The following is a 19,365-nucleotide window of genomic DNA, read 5'->3' as shown; positions in this document are numbered from 1 at the left end:
TATAAACCTTGCATCATGTTAAGCCAACAAATGTATACTGTCCGTTCCTCATGACCACAGCCATCTTGATACTACACTTAACCATTAAGAAACATGCAAAGGGCACAGCCTCTTTCCACAGTTTCTTGATTTCTGGATTCTCTGCAAGACTACCAGAACCCATTTCATCATCTGAACAAGGAGACAAAAGATCAACCACAGTTACCTTAGACAGGATCTTGACTGGTTCAGAGACTACAAAACCATCATCAGTAGGAAAACAAGAAACAATGAAAACACTGGCCTCCTGCCTCACTTCAGGAGATGGAAAACTAAGTACCAAAGTATGATTTTCAATCTCAATTGTCTTCTTTACTGAACTGAACTTACTGAATCCCAAATTAAGTTGATTACGTGGTCAGCAGCAGTACTGTCCATTGGGATACCGAGCTTTGGTTTGATGCGATGATCCCAAACCACAGCATGCACTCCATGATTTTTAATTCTGATGTCAGGAGCAATCAGAGCAAACCTCTTCTTCCCTCACTGTGTTTTTCTCAATGCCCTTACTAACATCAACCTTAGTGGCAAGCTGCAGGGCCCTACAGCTTGCCACTAGGGCTAATATTTCTTCCACCTGTTGCAGTCATTCAAAATATTTCTAACAGCATCACTCACTGCATCAACCACTCCCACAGAAATACTATTTACAAATGCCCTCTGAAAGTCAAAACCCTCTCATAAAAACCAACATCTGCTCCAAATATATATCCACTGTACAATCAGTGAAAACCCAACCTATAATGGCTGTGCATAAAATGTGAAACCATTCATTAGAAAAGGCACATTCAAGTACCGTAACACTCTTTTCAGCTTTAACCCGTTAACTGTCCAAACGTAGATCTACATTCACTCGCAAGTGCTCCAAACGTAGATCTAGGTTTTTTTACATGATTTCTTATGGAGAAAATCGAGGTCAGAGAGCTATGCACGAAAACATAGATCTACGTTTGGACAATTAACAGGTTAACCTCACATACAGGACACCCATCATTATCTTTCATAGCCATAGTTAACAAGTCCTTCTTGCAACAAAAAAATCACATACAGTGGATCCCCAGATTAAGTCGTCATCGGAATAAGTAATATTCGGAATAAGTAACTTTTTTCGTCAAGATATTGGCTCGGTGAATGTCACTGAACTCGGTATAAGTCACTTGTCCAGAACGTGTCCGCGCGGCCTGAGCAGCCCCGGCACTCCATGTACAGCCAGTGTGCCATCGTTTACCTGCCAGTGAGGACGATCCCACGCATTCATACGATACATTTTGTATTATTCCATTCTTTTTAGTGCTTGTAACTGCTAAATAAGCCACCATGGGCCCAAAGAAAGCTTCTAGTGCCAGCCAGCCCTTTGGTAAAGGGCTGAGAGAGAGGGGAGAATGTGCCTTTTTCAGTGATTCTGTAGTATGTACGATACTAAAGCAGCAGTTGATAAAGGCTATAGCACCAGCCAGCGATAGTGTAGCATTAACAGTGTAGCAAGTATGTTAAGCAGTTAATCAATAGAAAAAGGACAGCACAAAACTGACTCCTCCATTGTTGTTGGAGATATACAGGGCTACTGACTAACACAGCCGCCTCTGCTGCCGCCTTCACCACCTCAATGTAAGGCTTATCTTTCAGTGGCCTTTATACACCCAACAACAAACACACCACCACTTGTGACATTCTTAACCCCTTGACTGCCACAACCCCAAATCCTGAAGTGTCTCCTGATGTCGAAAAATTTTGGATACAAAAAAAAAATATTTTTTCTTATGAAATGGCAGAGAATCTTTTCCCAATGGTAAAGACATCGGAATTACGCTCCTGCAAAGTTAGCGATCTCGGCGATATATATGCATCGGCGATTTCCCCGACTTTGAGCCCTATTTTCGGCCAATTCCATTGTTCCAGTCGACCAAACTGATAGTTATTTCTTTAGAACTCCATTTTTTCTAACAACTAAGTACAAGAAACTGCCTATTTACCAATTTCAACTACCCAAAGTGGTCAGAAATTGGCAATTTGGCCAATTTCACGCAAATTAAAAAAGATGCCAATTTCAAAATAGGGTCAAGAATAAACAATGCAGACATTCTTGGCACTAAAATAACATATGCTCTGTTCATTAGTCATGTCTCCAGGCCCCTCTTATATTACTCTTTGTTTTCCATTTTGATTTTTTATTTACACAAACAATAGAAGATTTACTGTAATGCAGAGTACTGCATCATTGTAAAAATGGTATAAATAATATCAGTCCACTAGTGAAAGAATATCAGACTACCCAGTTGACGTGTATTGGACGTGTGGTGTGATTTGCTTACTCTTGAACATTGGTAAAAATCAAACATTTCCACTACTTTGAGCTCAATTTTATCATGAAACTAATCAAAATCACCTCTATTTCTGTAATATGTTTTCCATTTATCAAATGAGACCAAGAAAATGAGAATACAACCAAAAATACTATAGGAAAATACACCTCAGAGTCGGTGTTTTAATCCAAAAACAGTTTTTTTTTTCTCTCATGCACTGCATGCTGAATTATTTTTTTTATACAGTGCACACTGGCCACACAGATCCATTCTCTCACATGTGGGCCTACCAGCTTTCTCCTGCTTGATTTGAAGCCGCAAGAATTATCGAGTATATATACGTCCGGAACACTGCTCATAAGACGTATATATACGGCCGAAACAGTCAAAGGGTTAATGCCATATTTTATTCATTCTACAGTATATATCATGTTTCTATGTTATTAATATTATTTATTGTGTCATATTAGATGAATCGTGCTAGATAAATAAGCTGTAGAGCTGAAATTATTGTCATATTGAAGGACTATCTTGTGTCTCCCAACACAATTCCTAACATATGCCAAAAACAGACCTCTCTGGAACACTTTTTTGAGTGACAGGGGTCCAGTGATTCTCAAGCTGGTCCTAGTGGCATTAAAAAATAAAGAAGGGAAGTAACCCAGGATAAGGATTTGGTACCTGAAGTCTTTATGGAAGGGATTCCCCTTCCAAACAATTGTAAACTCCTCCATCATCTCCCCTCCTCCTATCTTCCATACATCACCATGTCTTCAATAAAGGTAAGTTTGATGTTATTATTGTTTTATTCTCCATGTATCATTGTTTTCTGTGTAGGTAAATGTATATTACATGCAGAAAACATTTTTTAATACTTTTGGGTGTCTGAAACAGATTAATTGGATTTCCATCATTTCTTATGGGGAAAATTAATTAGGGATAAGTCACTCTCTCTCTGGAACTGATTAATTACGTAATCCAGGGGTCCACTGTAATTAAATAAAGTGCCTGGGGAAACCCAACAGTGCTACCCCCGTTTGTGCCACCCAAATAAAAGTGTCTTCGAGGTTACCACAAGCAGGTGTGGTGCAGTTTGATAATAAATATTACCAAGGTGCATCACCAGTGAAAACCTTTCCTTTACAATTTTGCAAATTATACTGAGCTTAGATGCAGTGGAAGTCAAGCTCATTGGTTACAATAGTGCCACTGTGCAAAGAGGTGCAGGTTAGAAAATGACTGGGGTTACCCAAGTTAATCCAGAGGGCTGAGGAAGGGCTGTTGAAGTGGTTTGGGCATTTAAAGAGGATGGAGCATAACAGGACGACTAAGATGGCATATAAATCTGGGATCGAATGAAGGAGGGGTAGGGGATGTCCCAAAAGAGGAGGAAGGGAATTAAGGTTTTAAGTGCTAGGAGTTTCAACATCTAACAGTCTTATATGAGCTCAATGGATCAGAATGAGAGGATGCAAGCAGTTTCTGTGAGTTGAGTTGCTGTTGGGGGTGAGCAAGGTAACATTTATGAAGGGATTCAGGGAAACCAACTAGCCATACTCAGGTCCTGAAGGTGGGAAGTGCAGTGCCTACACTGTTAAGAAGGATGAGCATCCTTCTTAACTGCAGTTTGAAGGGCCATCTGAGCTGTGGTGTCAGCATGCGGGGTCATCCTACCTTCGTGGGAGATGGCCAGTATGTTTAACCCTTAAACTGTCCAAACGTAGATCTACATTTTTTCAACATTTGAAAGTATGTAAAAAAACGTAGAGCTTCTTTTGATTTTTTACATTTGAAAACGTGTAAAAAAAACTTTGATCTACGTTTTTCTTTGTTATATTTGAAAATATGTAAAAAAACGTAGATGTACTTTTGGAGCAATACGCATGTGTACATAGATCTGTTGGACAGTTTAAGGGTTAAAATACATTTACAGTCTCTCCTCACTTAGCAACGTACTCATTTACCGATGCCTCAGATTTACGATGGGCTCTCTGACCAGTATTTACACCTAAATAATGTATATCAGAGCTGATTTCCTCTATTCTGTTTATTTCAATATACAGCACACTAATGTATAAACATTTAAAAATATACCAGAAATGTTATGAATGATGCAAAGGTGACATTAAAAAAAATATCAAAGATGACTGACACAAACCCACTACCATTATAGTATGATCCTCACTTAGCGACGAATTCGTTTAACGACGTGGTCTTAGGAACGGAACTCCATCGTTAAGTGAGGAGAGGTTGTATATCATAAGGAACTTTGAGAACAAACCAGTTTTCACATGGGTAAATGTTATCTTAAAAACCATTAACCAAGCTTAAAGTAGAAACTATAGAAAAAACATTTAGCACACACCATGAGACTCTGAGCCTGCAGGAGGGAGCGATATTTTGCGGTGATGGCAGCCAACTGTGCAGATGTTTGGTCTGCAGTAGTTCTTGGTACACTATGACTCACTTCCAGCTCAAGCTTATGAATTCGATATTTCAAAATCTGCTTCTCATGCTCCCTATCATGCTTGAGCTGAAAAAAAAAGGTATAACCTCTTAACATTTACACTAAAAAATCACAATAAAATATATAGCAGGTTGGTAGCTAGCAGCCACCCAGGGAGGTACTACTGTCCTGCCAAATGTGTGTGAAATGGAAACCTGTAATTGTTTTACACAATGGTAGCATACAAATACATTTCATTTCTTTATGCAGTGCAAATAATGTAGTTTATATATACTATAATAAAACATTGGTAGGCACAAAAAAACACTAATATGCAATTCATATCAGGCAAACTAATCCTAACGCTTAAAAGTTACTCAAAATTTAAATATAGACTACAAGAGGGGCCCCTTATGTGTGGCTCTTAGGTTTCCAACCCTGTACTGTAAGAAAAAATCGCCGGCGGGTGGAAAAGTGTTTTTTTCATTATCGAATGCATCTAAAATGCCTGATAATGTGTTTACACAATCATATATTAAGTGCTCAATACAGCTAAAACATAAAAAAGTAAAATAAATACAAAGAACATACAACACTTAACTTACAATATGGTGTTGGTTGCCCTTCCCTTACACAAATGGTGAGTGAATATGGTGAAAACACTTTTCTGTCATTTTCATACAACAGTTGAGTAAGGGAAGGGTGACCAGTGCCTATTTAAAGGTAAGTATTGTATGTACTGTGTATTTATTTTAATTTTTATCTGTTTTTTATTCCTAGCTATATTAACCCTTTCAGGGTCGGCAGGCCCTCTCCCAAACCTGTTCTCAGGGTCAGAAAAAATAAAAAAAAAAATTATTTTTCTTAAGAAAAGATAGTTTTTTTCTAAACATCATAGGCTAAAAAATTTTTTTTTGCCATCAATACTTACCAAGATATGGAGGCATCAAGTTGACAGAAAATGATCGGCATACAGCAACATCGCCAACTGCCGGTCACCCGGTAATCGTTTAGTTTTTTGTACTTTTTTCTATTTTTTTATTTTTTTTTCAAGTAACTTTTAGGGCCTGTGAGACCAATATGAGCACTATTTTGTAAGTTTTTTCTCTTTCTATACTACACAATAACTGCACAAATACTGTTGTCACTATATTGTTTACAAAACTTGTTTACACAAACGAACAATATAAAATGTTGTTTATTACTATTTTTCTATATTTTATGTACACATATACAGTCACAGGACATGTTTCTAGAAGTTCTGCAGCCTGTGGATGTCTTTGAAACATGGTGTCATGTACAATAGTGTTTTACACACCTCACACATAAAACGAGTGTCTGTGTTGTTGTGAGCGATCTTTTGTATGTGCACAGACGAAACGCCTCTTCTGAGCCTTTTTCCTGAAAGCAGTAGCAGGCAGTTTTGTTACAAAGTGATCACCATGCTTCAGATGAGAAGGTAGTTGTTGATAATTTCGTGGGCGGTTTTCTATTGCAGGTGTTTTCTTGGTACTTGATTATTATTTGTCTGATGACAGACAAACAAAATTTGCCATATGGTGGTTTGTTTCTCATCCTTATCTTATACATATTATAAGCATTGAGCATGGAAATGTCCAGAATATGGAAAAAGAGTTTTATGTACCACTTATAACTCTTGCAAACACAATCGGCAGACCCAATCTGCATGTCACATTTGTCCACTGAATGCATACTGAGGGTGTAGTCAATCACAGCTGCAGGTTTTAGAATGGGTTCATTGCTCTCTCTATGCTGCCTGCCAGTGTCTGCCATTTCGTTAGGGTGAACTGATGACAACAATGTGACATCTTGTTAGTCATGCCACCGAAATGCCATGATGTCATTGGCAGCAAATGCCTGCACCTCACCTCTACGAGTGCCAGCGTCGAACTTGGGCATATGTTTACAATTTGCATGCACTGCGCCACACACATCTGTTATGTTCACTCGCAAGAAATCACCAGATACACCCAGTAACTTCCTGGTATCTCGCAATGTATTACTTCCAGTGTACACAATTATATCCAATACAAGACCACTGTAGCAATCACAAAGCACAAACAACTTTATACCAAAGTGTTTCCTCTTGCTTGGTATGTACTGCTTAAATGAGAGTCTTCCTTTGAACAGAATCAAAGACTCATCAATAACAAGCTTCCTGAAGGGACAAAAATACATACTGAATTTCTGTTTCAGATATACAAACACATTCCTAATCTTATATAACCTGTCGTTTCTGTCAGGCCTGGTTTTGTCTGAGAAGTGAAGCATACGTAATAGTAGCACAAGTTGATTTACTCCCATTATATCACTGAAACCTGGGGTTGCAACCAGGCGGTCTGTCGACAAGTACGATTTCACACTGTGCTTCTACACGTGTGGCATAAGCATTATTGTGGCAAACAAAAGATACATCTCAGCCACAGTTGTCTCCTTCCACTGGTGTAGGTGAGAGTCTGGTGAAAGTATTGTGTTTGCCATGGTGTACTTGAAGTATTTGTTGCTTTCCCTGGCAATAATTTCCATCAGGGGTTCATCAAAGAATAACTTGAAACATTCCAGTTCAGTGGCATTGCTCTCAAGTGCACAAGATGGCCGTATTCTACTTTGCCTTTCATCAAACTGATAGGGATTTGGAACAAAATTGGCAGCTTCCTGCCAATCCCAGGTGCGGTCTACTGGTGGGTACTGGATATTGACAGGTGGTTGTGGTTGTGGAGGTTGTGGTTGTGGAGGCTGGCATGGTGGCCTTTGTTGTAGATCAGCTGAGGCAGCAGCATGGGTGGCAGCATGGCCCACTGCTGGTGCCTCATGGCTGGCACCACCACTACCACCACCAGATGCATGCACATTTTCCATCCCAATTGCAACACTATCATCTTCATTTTCACTATCTCTTCTTGTTGTACAGCCATGGGATGTACTCCAAGATGTACTCCTTCCCCTTGGAATAGCATATGGCACACTACCAGAGCGCATATAACGTCGTATATACTGACGCTTCACTGGAGAATATTCCACTTCACTATCGCTACTGGAACTGTTTTCAAGAGCTTGTAGTTCATATTCACTACCATCACCATTGCTCACATCTGAGTCCTGGATATGGGAAAATAAGAGTTTCCTCTTTTGTTCTGGTACAACTGAACGTGAACAAGACGGCCCAACACCAGAAGTGGAAGGTTGAGGGTCGTCTGGGTTTTCCTCACTATTACCGGTACAGTATTATGGTCATTAGTTTCGGTCACAACCTCATCAAAACCTTGAAACTCATCTTCACTGGCACTTCCATCTGTATTAGAACTGTCACTGGGGAACAAAAGTGTCCCAATTCGCTGAGGAGTGAGGAGTTTCTTACCACGAGGCATGGTGAGCAAGGTGTACTAAAATGGCATTCCCACAATGAGCCACTGGGTCCCAGAATTTTTTCCTACCATGCACACTGACCATGCAGACCCATTCTCTCACATCTAGGCCTACCAGCTGTTTCCTGCTTAATTTGAAGCCGCTAGAATTTACGCGTACTAGTACGGCACCAACCCTGGCGCGCAAGCCGTACTAGTAGAGCACCAACCAACCCTGAAAGGGTAAGCATTTAATTTATGATTGTGTAAACATGTTATCAGGTGTTTTAGACACATTTTTCCACCCACCGGTGATTTTTGCTTACCATATAATGTTGGAAACCTAAGAGGCATACAAATGGGGCCCCTCTTGTATTAACCCCTTAACTACCCAAACGTTGAAAAAAAAAATTATTAAAAAAAAGAGGGTATTTTTCTACATGTAACAGGAAAAAAAATTAGGGTCGGTATTTACCAAGATATAAGACCACAAAGTTAGCACTGGATGCTCACATGATGGCAACATGGAGTCCTGCCACTTGCAGAAGTGTTGCCGATATACTTTAATCATTTTTTTAATTTATGTAATTTTTATGTTCTGATATTACAATTTGTAGCAGTTCTTGTGATTTCATAGCCAATCTTTGTTCTGACACTAATATTAGGTACTGAAATAGTACTCAAATAGTCACAAACACGCTGACAGGTGAACATTTTCACCTGCCTTTGGTCACATACTATTGTCTAGAAACATATTATTTATTTATTATCACACTGGCCGATTCCCACCAAGGCAGGGTGGCCCGAAAAAGAAAAACTTTCACCATCATTCACTCCATCACTGTCTTGCCAGAAGGGTGCTTTACACTACAGTTATTTTTAAACTGCAACATTAACACCCCTCCTTCAGAGTGCAGGCACTGTACTTCCCATCTCCAGGACTCAAGTCCGGCCTGCCGGTTTCCCTGAATCCCTTCATAAATGTTACTTTGCTCACACTCCAACAGCACGTCAAGTATTAAAAACCATTTGTCTCCATTCACTCCTATCAAACACGCTCACGCATGCCTGCTGGAAGTCCAAGCCCCTCGCACACAAAACCTCCTTTACCCCCTCCTTCCAACCCTTCCTAGGCCGACCCCTACCCCGCCTTCCTTCCACTACAGACTGATACACTCTTGAAGTCATTCTGTTTCGCTCCATTCTCTCTACATGTCCGAACCACCTCAACAACCCTTCCTCAGCCCTCTGGACAACAGTTTTGGTAATCCCGCACCTCCTCCTAACTTCCAAACTACGAATTCTCTGCATTATATTCACACCACACATTGCCCTCAGACATGACATCTCCACTGCCTCCAACCTTCTCCTCGCTGCAACATTCATCACCCACGCTTCACACCCATATAAGAGAGTTGGTAAAACTATACTCTCATACATTCCCCTCTTTGCCTCCAAGGACAAAGTTCTTTGTCTCCACAGACTCCTAAGTGCACCACTCACTCTTTTTCCCTCATCAATTCTATGATTCACCTCATCTTTCATAGACCCATCCGCTGACACGTCCACTCCCAAATATCTGAATACATTCACCTCCTCCATACTCTCTCCCTCCAATCTGATATTCAATCTTTCATCACCTAATCTTTTTGTTATCCTCATAACCTTACTCTTTCCTGTATTCACCTTTAATTTTCTTCTTTTGCACACCCTACCAAATTCATCCACCAATCTCTGCAGCTTCTCTTCAGAATCTTCCAAGAGCACAGTGTCATCAGCAAAGAGCAGCTGTGACAACTCCCACTTTGTGTGTGATTCTTTATCTTTTAACTCCACGCCTCTTTCCAAGACCCTCGCATTTACTTCTCTTACAACCCCATCTATAAATATATTAAACAACCACGGTGACATCACACATCCTTGTCTAAGGCCTACTTATACTGGGAAAAAATTTCCCTCTTTCCTACATACTCTAACTTGAGCCTCACTATCCTCGTAAAAACTCTTCACTGCTTTCAGTAACCTACCTCCTACACCATACACTTGCAACATCTGCCACATTGCCCCCCTATCCACCCTGTCATATGCCTTTTCCAAATCCATAAATGCCACAAAGACCTCTTTAGCCTTATCTAAATACTGTTCACTTATATGTTTCACTGTAAACACCTGGTCCACACACCCCCTACCTTTCCTAAAGCCTCCTTGTTCATCTGCTATCCTATTCTCCGTCTTACTCTTAATTCTTTCAATTATAACTCTACCATACACTTTACCAGGTACACTCAACAGACTTATCCCCCTATAATTTTTGCACTCTCTTTTATCCCCTTTGCCTTTATACAAAGGAACTATGCATGCTCTCTGCCAATCCCTAGGTACCTTACCCTCTTCCATACATTTATTAAATAATTGCACCAACCACTCCAAAACTATATCCCCACCTGCTTTTAACATTTCTATCTTTATCCCATCAATCCCGGCTGCCTTACCCCCTTTCATTTTACCTACTGCCTCACGAACTTCCCCCACACTCACAACTGGCTCTTCCTCACTCCTACAAGATGTTATTCCTCCTTGCCCTATACACGAAATCACAGCTTCCCTATCTTCATCAACATTTAACAATTCCTCAAAATATTCCCTCCATCTTCCCAATACCTCTAACTCTCCATTTAATAACTCTCCTCTCCTATTTTTAACTGACAAATCCATTTGTTCTCTAGGCTTTCTTAACTTGTTAATCTCACTCCAAAACTTTTTCTTATTTTCAACAAAATTTGTTGATAACATCTCACCCACTCTCTCATTTGCTCTCTTTTTACATTGCTTCACCACTCTCTTAACCTCTCTCTTTCTCTCCATATACTCTTCCCTCCTTGCATCACTTCTACTTTGTAAAAACTTCTCATATGCTAACTTTTTCTCCCTTACTACTCTCTTTACATCATCATTCCACCAATCGCTCCTCTTCCCTCCTGCACCCACTTTCCTGTAACCACAAACTTCTGCTGAACACTCTAACACTACATTTTTAAACCTACCCCATACCTCTTCGACCCCATTGCCTATGCTCTCATTAGCCCATCTATCCTCCAATAGCTGTTTATATCTTACCCTAACTGCCTCCTCTTTTAGTTTATAAACCTTCACCTCTCTCTTCCCTGATGCTTCTATTCTCCTTGTATCCCATCTACCTTTTACTCTCAGTGTAGCTACAACTAGAAAGTGATCTGATATATCTGTGGCCCCTCTATAAACATGTACATCCTGAAGTCTACTCAACAGTCTTTTATCTACCAATACATAATCCAACAAACTACTGTCATTTCGCCCTACATCATATCGTGTATACTTATTTATCCTCTTTTTCTTAAAATATGTATTACCTATAACTAAACCCCTTTCTATACAAAGTTCAATCAAAGGGCTCCCATTATCATTTACACTTGGCACCCCAAACTTACCTACCACACCCTCTCTAAAAGTTTCTCCTACTTTAGCATTCAGGTCCCCTACCACAATTACTCTCTCACTTGGTTCAAAGGCTCCTATACATTCACTTAACATCTCCCAAAATCTCTCTCTCTCCTATGCATTCCTCTCTTCTCCAGGTGCATACACGCTTATTATGACCCACTTCTCGTATCCAACCTTTACTTTAATCCACATAATTCTTGAATTTACACATTCATATTCTCTTTTCTCCTTCCATAACTGATCATTTAACATTACTGCTACCCCTTCCTTTGCTCTAACTCTCTCAGATACTCCAGATTTAATCCCATTTATTTCCCCCCACTGAAACTCTCCTACCCCCTTCAGCTTTGTTTCACTTAGAGCCAGGACATCCAACTTCTTTTCATTCATAACATCAGCAATCATCTGTTTCTTGTCATCCGCACTACATCCACGCACATTTAAGCATCCCAGTTTTATAAAGTTTTTCTTCTTCTCTTTTTTAGTAAATGTATACAGGAGAAGGGGTTACTAGCCCATTGCTCCCGGCATTTTAGTCGCCTCATACGACACGCATGGCTTACGGAGGAAAGATTCTTTTCCACTTCCCCATGGACAATAGAAGAAATAAAAAAGAACAAGAGCTATTTAGAAAAAGGAGAAAAACCTAGATGTATGTATATATATATATGCATGTGTGTGTCTGTGAAGTGTGACCAAAGTGTAAGTAGGAGTAGCAAGATATCCCTGTTATCTAGCGTGTTTATGAGACAGAAAAAGAAACCAGCAATCCTACCATCATGCAAAACAGTTACAGGTTTTTGTTTCACAGTCATCTGGCAGGACGGTAGTACTTCCCTGGGTGGTTGCTGTCTACCAACCTACTACCTACAATACGAAGTATTTATAGGTCCCAGCAATGTTTTAGACATGCCAAAGTATATATGAAACTCCTTGAAGCACGTTGTAAGAAGTGTGTCACTCCACTGCTGACAGTACAGCAGTGGAGTGACATTTGATGGTCGTGCACTGCCTTGGCTTTATTTGTTTTCACTGTTACACATAAACATATCTGTCTGTCCGTGTCTGTATATCTGTCGATCTCCGTCTCTGTCTAGCTCTCTGTGTATCTCTGCCTCTGCTTATCTGTCTTTGTCTCTCTGTCTGCTTGTCTCTCTCTCTGTCTGAGAGAGCCACTCGTGAACCAACAGGTATCAAACACGATGAAGAGTCATCACGTCTGATTGCTGAACAAGTGAAAATGTGTATTACTTGCCAGTCATGCTTATTATGCATTATATCTACAAGCACTGTATAGTACTTTATCTGGATTTTTTGGGTTATCCTAGGTAATTTACACTATATATAATTGTATTTATGTACCTGTGAGATAGACAGACAGAGACACTGACAGAGAGAGAGACACAGAGAGACCTGGAGTTTACCTGGAGAGGGTTTTGGGGGGTCAATGCCCCGGCAGCTCGGTCTGAGACCAGGCCTCATGGTGGATCAGGGTCTGATCAAACAGGCTATTACTGCTGGCAGCATGCAAACTGACATACGAACCACAGCCTGGTTGGCCTTCTTGAAGACAGAGAGGAGTCTATTGGTAATCCCCCTTATGTATGCTGGGAGACAGTTGAATAGTCTTGGACCCTGGACACTTATTGTGTTGTCTCTCAATGTACTTATGGTGCCCCTGCTTTTCATCAGAGGAATGTTACATCCCTTGCCAAGTCTTTTGCTTTCATGGGGAGTGATTTTCGTGTGCAGGTTTGGTACCAATCCCTCCAAGACCTTCCAAGTGTACATAATCATGTATCTCTCTCGCCTGCATTCCAGGGAATACAAATCAAGAACCTTCAATCGTTCCCAGTAATTTAGGTGATGTATCGTACTTATGTGTGCAGTGAAAGTTCTTTGTATACTCTCCAGGTCTGCAATGTCTCCAGCCTTGACAGAGGCCATTAGTGTACAGCAGTATTCCAGCATAGAGAGAACAAGCGATTTGAAGAGAATCATCATGGGCTTGGCATCCCTAGTTTTGAAGGCTCTCATTACCAATCCAATCATTTTCCTAGCACATGAAGTAGATACATAGTTGTGGCCTTTGAAGACGAGATCCTTTGACATTATCACTCCCAGGCCCTTCACATTTCTTTTTTGCTCTATTGTATGGTTAGAATTTGTCAGACAGAGATACAGAATTGTTTTTCTTTACTTTGGGCATAGGTTATAGGACATTCTGGCAGGATGAGACTACCAGTAGTACCAAAATTGAAAGGATGTTGCACAAATGTTGCACATGGCTTATTATCAAGGTTTGTGATATTTCCTCGATACCACTAAACTCGAGGTCTGCATCACTTTCCTCTTAACCCTTTGAGGGTTTCGGACGTACTAGTACGGCTTACGACCCAGGGTTTTGACGTGCTAATATGCCTATATTCTAGCGCCCTCAAATCTAGTGGGAGAAAGCTGGTAGGCCTTCATATGAAAGAATGGGTCTATGTGGTCAGTGTGCACAGTCTAAAACAAATCCTGCAGCACACAGTGCATAATGAGAAAAAAAAACTTTGACCGTTTTTTGGGAATAAAACAGCGACTTTGCACTGTATTTTCGTATGGTATTTATTGTTGTATTCTAGTTTTCTTGGTCTCATCTTATAGAATGGAAGACATATTACAGAAATTGAGATGATTTTGACTGGTTTTACAATGAAAGATACCTTGAAATTGAGCTCAAAGTAGCAGAAATGTTCGATTTTTACCAAATTTCAAAAGTAAACAAATCGTGCCAATGATCCAATACACATCAACTGGTGAGTCTAATATTCTTTCACAAGTGCGCCAATAATATTTATACCATTTTTTACACTAATGCAGTAGTCCGCATAACAGTAAATCTTATATTTTTTGTGAGAATAAAAATTCAAAGTGGAAAGCAAAAGAATATAAGAGGGGCCTTGAGACGTGACTAATGACCAGAGGAAATGTCATTTTAGTGCCAGGAATGTCTTTCTTGTTTATTCTGGACCCTATTCGGAAATTGGCATCTTTTGAAATTTGTATGAAATTGGCAAAATTGCTAAATTCTGACCACTGTACTGGATAGTTGAATTTCATAAATGGGTGGTTTCTTGCACCCATTCGATAGAAAAAATGGAGTTCTAGCGAAATATTCATGTTTTTTGTCGACTAGTACAGTGAAATTGGCCGAAAATGGGGCTCAAAGTGGGCAAAATCGCCGATGCATAAACATCCCCGAGACCGCTAACTTCGCGAGAGCATAATTCCGTAAGTTTTCCATCAAATTTCAAACTTTTGGTGTCCTTATGATCGGGAAAAGATTGTCTATCTTTTCATAAGAGAAAATTATTTTTTTTTTTTTTAAATTTGGCCGACCCTGAGAACGAGTTTCGGAGAGGGCCTGTCGACCCTCAAAGGGTTAAAAGAGAAGTGTTAATAGGACATGACATCAGTGAACCCCTGGTGTTTACCACACTGATGGCTCTAGCTGGCACTCAGTTGAACTGGTGCTCCCAAAAGGTACTAAGTGGTCCCAGATTTTTTTAATATGTGCACATCCACATGTTCATCCGAAACATTTCGTAACAATCCATTATTTTTTGTGCTTGTTTATTGAGTGTGACTGCTAAATAAGCCACCATGGGGCCAAAAAAAGTTCCGAGTGCCAGCCCTTTGATAAAGAAGGCGAGAAATATCACCCTAACAAAGCTATTGCAAGCCATGTCTGCAACATGTTCAATGACAATGCCTTATCCCATTTTAGGCAAATCTTAGAGACGCCAGAAACGGACACCTCTAGACAGATTTTTTGTGCAACAGGGGTCCAATGACTCTCAAGTTGGCCCTAGTGCCAATAAAAGACAAAGAAGGGAAGTAACCCTAGATAGGGCCTTGATACCTGAGGTCCTTATAGAGGGTGATTCCCCTTCCAAACAATAACCTCTCCTCCTCCGTCTCTCCTCCTCGCTGTCTTCCATACGCCAACAAGAGTCTTCAATAAAGGTAAAAGTAATGTTAAATGTTCATTTATCCATTTCATTAGTCATTTATATTTATTTCTCATTGTTTTCTGTATGTAAAACTAAAGTTATTCTTTATAAAATGTATTTTTTGTTAATATGTTTGGGTGTCTGGAATGGATTAAATGGATTTACATCATTTCTTATGGGAAATATTGCTTCAGTTTTCGTACAATTCTGTTTTCGTTAGACTTTCAGGAACAAATTAATCATGAAACTCGAGGTTCCACTGTGACAAAAATGAGAATACATTCTATAATTAAGTGCACCACACTCACAAAAAATCAACAAGATTTAGATATGGATTCATTGTTTACTTTATAATCAGAATTTTTTTTAATTTTTTGTAAAATTAGCAAATTTACCAACTTCTGTGCACTGTAGAGGGCAGTTGTAATAGTTGAATGGACAGTTTCCTATGCTCAATTGATAGAACAGAAGGCAACAGTGAAATGACTAAAAATTTTGTGATGTATATGGTTTAGAAAACCGACAGACTGAAGACCAAGACATTTGTGTAACATTTGGGAATGTTAATTGAGGAAGTGTTTCACCAGCCAGTGACTTCTTCTCTGTACTGGACTGAAAAAGTAACTCTGGCTGGAAAACATTACCTCAGCAAAGATTCCCAAATGTTGCACAAGTGTCTCATTCTTCAGCTAAAAATTTGGATTAATGGAGCAATGGAACTGCTCCAAAATAGGACTCAATGTGGACAAAATTACTAATGTGCAAATTATACCCAGACTTCTTAATTTTGCACCTGAGTGATTCTGTAAGTTTTCCATCAAATTTCATACTGATAGTGTCAGTACCTTCAGAAAAAGATTTCCTTCCATTTCAGAAAAAACAAATACTTTTTTCTAAATATGGACAGAGAAAGGGTTAAATCTAAAATCAATTTGCCAAGTATATCATAACAATAACAGACAATTCTAGGACAATTAACTTCGTTTTTGGACTTCATCCACACAATGGATTTTGTCCATTTAATTCAAAATCTTTTAACGCCTTAACTATCCAAACATAGATCTACGTTGTTACCACTAGCGCTCCAAACGTAGATCAACGTTATACTTTTCCTGCCTCCAAATTTGACATGATTGGCCTGAGATGCCTGGTCAGTACAGAATGGGTCTTAACACTCGGTGTGCACAGTATTTAAAAAAATCTGGGACTGCTTAGTACCTTGTGGGAGCACCAGTTCAACTGAGCACCAGTTAGAGCAAACATCGTGGCAAACACCAGGGATTCACTGATGTCATGTCGTATTTACACTCCCCTTTGAAGAGGAAAGTGATGCTGACCCTAAGTTTAGTGGCTTTGAGATGGATGTGGCCACAAGTAGTCGAGGAAATATAAAAAAACTCAATAATAACCCAAGTGCAACATTTATGCAACATCCTTTCAATTTTGATACCACTGGTAGTGTCATCCTGACAGAATGTCCTATAACCTATGCCCAAAGTAAAGAGAAGCAATTCTGAAACGTGTAATATGTGTTTGGCAGGTGGGATGGCTGGCCGGCAGCTGGCTGGCTGGGTGGGTGGCTCATTGACTTTAGCTGTCTCTATCTCCATCTTTTTTATTTTTTTTATTAACACACTGGCCGATTCCCACCAAGGCAGGGTGGCCTGAAAAAGAAAAACTTTCACCATCATTCACTCCATCACTGTCTTGCCAGAAGGGTGCTTTACACTACAGTTTTTAAACTGCAACATTAACACCCCTCCTTCAGAGTGCAGGCACTGTACTTCCCATTCCCAGGACTCAAGTCCGGCCTGCCGGTTTCCCTGAATCCCTTCATAAATGTTACTTTGCTCACACTCCAACAGCACGTCAAGTATTAATAACCATTTGTCTCAATTCACTATCAAACACGCTCACGCATGCCTGCTGGAAGTCCAAGCCCCTCGCACACAAAACCTCCTTTACCCCCTCCCTCCAACCTTTCCTAGGCCGACCCCTACCCAGCCTTCCTTCCACTACAGACTGATACACTCTTTAAGTCATTCTGTTTCGCTCCATTCTCTCTACATGTCCGAACTACCTCAACAACCCTTCCTCAGCCCTCTGGACAACAGTTTTGGTAATCCCGCACCTCCTCCTAACTTCCAAACTACGAATTCTCTGCATTATATTCACACCACACATTGCCCTCAGACATGACATCTCCACTGCCTCCAGCCTTCTCCTCGCTGCAACATTCATCACCCATGCTTCACACCCATATAAGAGAGTTGGTAAAACTATACTCTCATACATTCCCCTCTTTGCCTCCAAGAACAAAGTTCTTTGTCTCCACAGATTCCTAAGTGCACCGCTCACCCTTTTCCCCTCATCAATTCTATGATTCACCTCATCTTTCATAGACCCATCTGCTGACACGTCCACTCCCAAATATCTGAATACATTCACCTCCTCCATACTCTCTCCCTCCAATCTGATATCCAATCTTTCATCACCTAATCTTTTTGTTATCCTCATAACCTTACTCTTTCCTGTACAGGAAGGCCCCACTTATACGGCGGGTTAGGTTCCAGGCTACCGCCATAAAGCGGAAACCGCCGTAAAGTGGAACACCCTTTTTTTCCACTTATAAATGCATACAAACACTAGATAACAAGTTTACACTAACATATATTAAGTTAGCAATAGAACCAGGCATCAAAAAACAATAAAAAGGTACAATACACACATAGTGCACTCATTACTTACCTTAAAATATTTATAGTCTTAATCTAGGGTGAGACAAGTAGTATTTATTGTAAGAAATCAAGTGTGGTATGTATTGTAATAGCCAGGCTACCTCACCAGGCCACCCCACCCACACATACTATTCTATGATATTTAAGCATCCCAGAGCGATAAAATGTATATACAGTTCACTCATTACTTACCTTAAAATATTTGTAGTCTTAATGTAGGGTCAGGAGTAAGTAAATGAGATAAAACGAATAAATGAGAGAGAGAAAGAATGAGTACATGAGAGGTGACAGGCCAGGCACAGAGTAAACAAACCAGGCTCCCACATCTTATATTTATGTTTATTTATTCTATTGTGGGGTGTATTTATCATCTTTTTATGTTATGTATCGTGTTTATTATATAATTTTGAAAAAAATATCATGGCTGGATTAATGAAAATGTGTATATTACCGTAATATACGACATTTAATGAGACTCGGTGACTATTGTTATTATCACCACTTGTGGAAGTCGTCTGCTACCACAGCTCACATTTATTTATTTTTTATTTATTTATTATAAATTTGTGCACACATACAGAGGTACAAAAAAATACAGATAAGAGCAGTATGCCAAAGCCACTTATACTATGCATAGCATTACGGGCTGGCTTAAAATTAACTTAAGATTAATTAAGCAATGATGAAGTCAGTGATAAAACATTAATGTAAACAGATTACTATAAAGCACAAGTGAGTATTACAAAGACAGGTCATATGAGGGATTCTGTTAGGTAGTGTATTTAAAAAATAATAAAGTTAGATTGGGTTTTAGGTTTAACATTTATGTGATATAATTGTGAGAAACATTTAAGATATACAATTTATAAGGTTCAGTTATTCAGTATTTGTTTGGTTTTGGGTGAGTAAGTGATCTTTGAGTAGAGACTTGAATTTATAAACAGGTAGTGTTTCTTTTATATTTACAGGTAATGAATTCCAGATTTTTGGGCCTTT

General features: G+C 39.6%; 1 protein-coding gene across 6 annotated transcripts in view; it reads right to left on the bottom strand.

The window, feature by feature from the left end:
- Nucleotides 1-19,365, bottom strand: part of LOC128705063 (centrosomal protein of 290 kDa) — a 448,876-nt gene that overhangs the window by 98,470 nt on the left and 331,041 nt on the right. For all 6 annotated transcript variants that reach the window (XM_070085555.1, XM_070085557.1, XM_070085556.1 and 3 more), the window contains one exon: nt 4,708-4,875. In XM_070085555.1, coding sequence (XP_069941656.1) covers nt 4,708-4,875 — 168 coding nt within the window. The remainder of the gene's footprint in view (nt 1-4,707; nt 4,876-19,365) is intronic.

Source organism: Cherax quadricarinatus, chromosome 16, assembly GCF_038502225.1.
Source record: "Cherax quadricarinatus isolate ZL_2023a chromosome 16, ASM3850222v1, whole genome shotgun sequence".
NCBI classification, from domain to species: domain Eukaryota; kingdom Metazoa; phylum Arthropoda; class Malacostraca; order Decapoda; family Parastacidae; genus Cherax; species Cherax quadricarinatus.
This window is presented reverse-complemented; position numbering and strand designations above follow the sequence as displayed.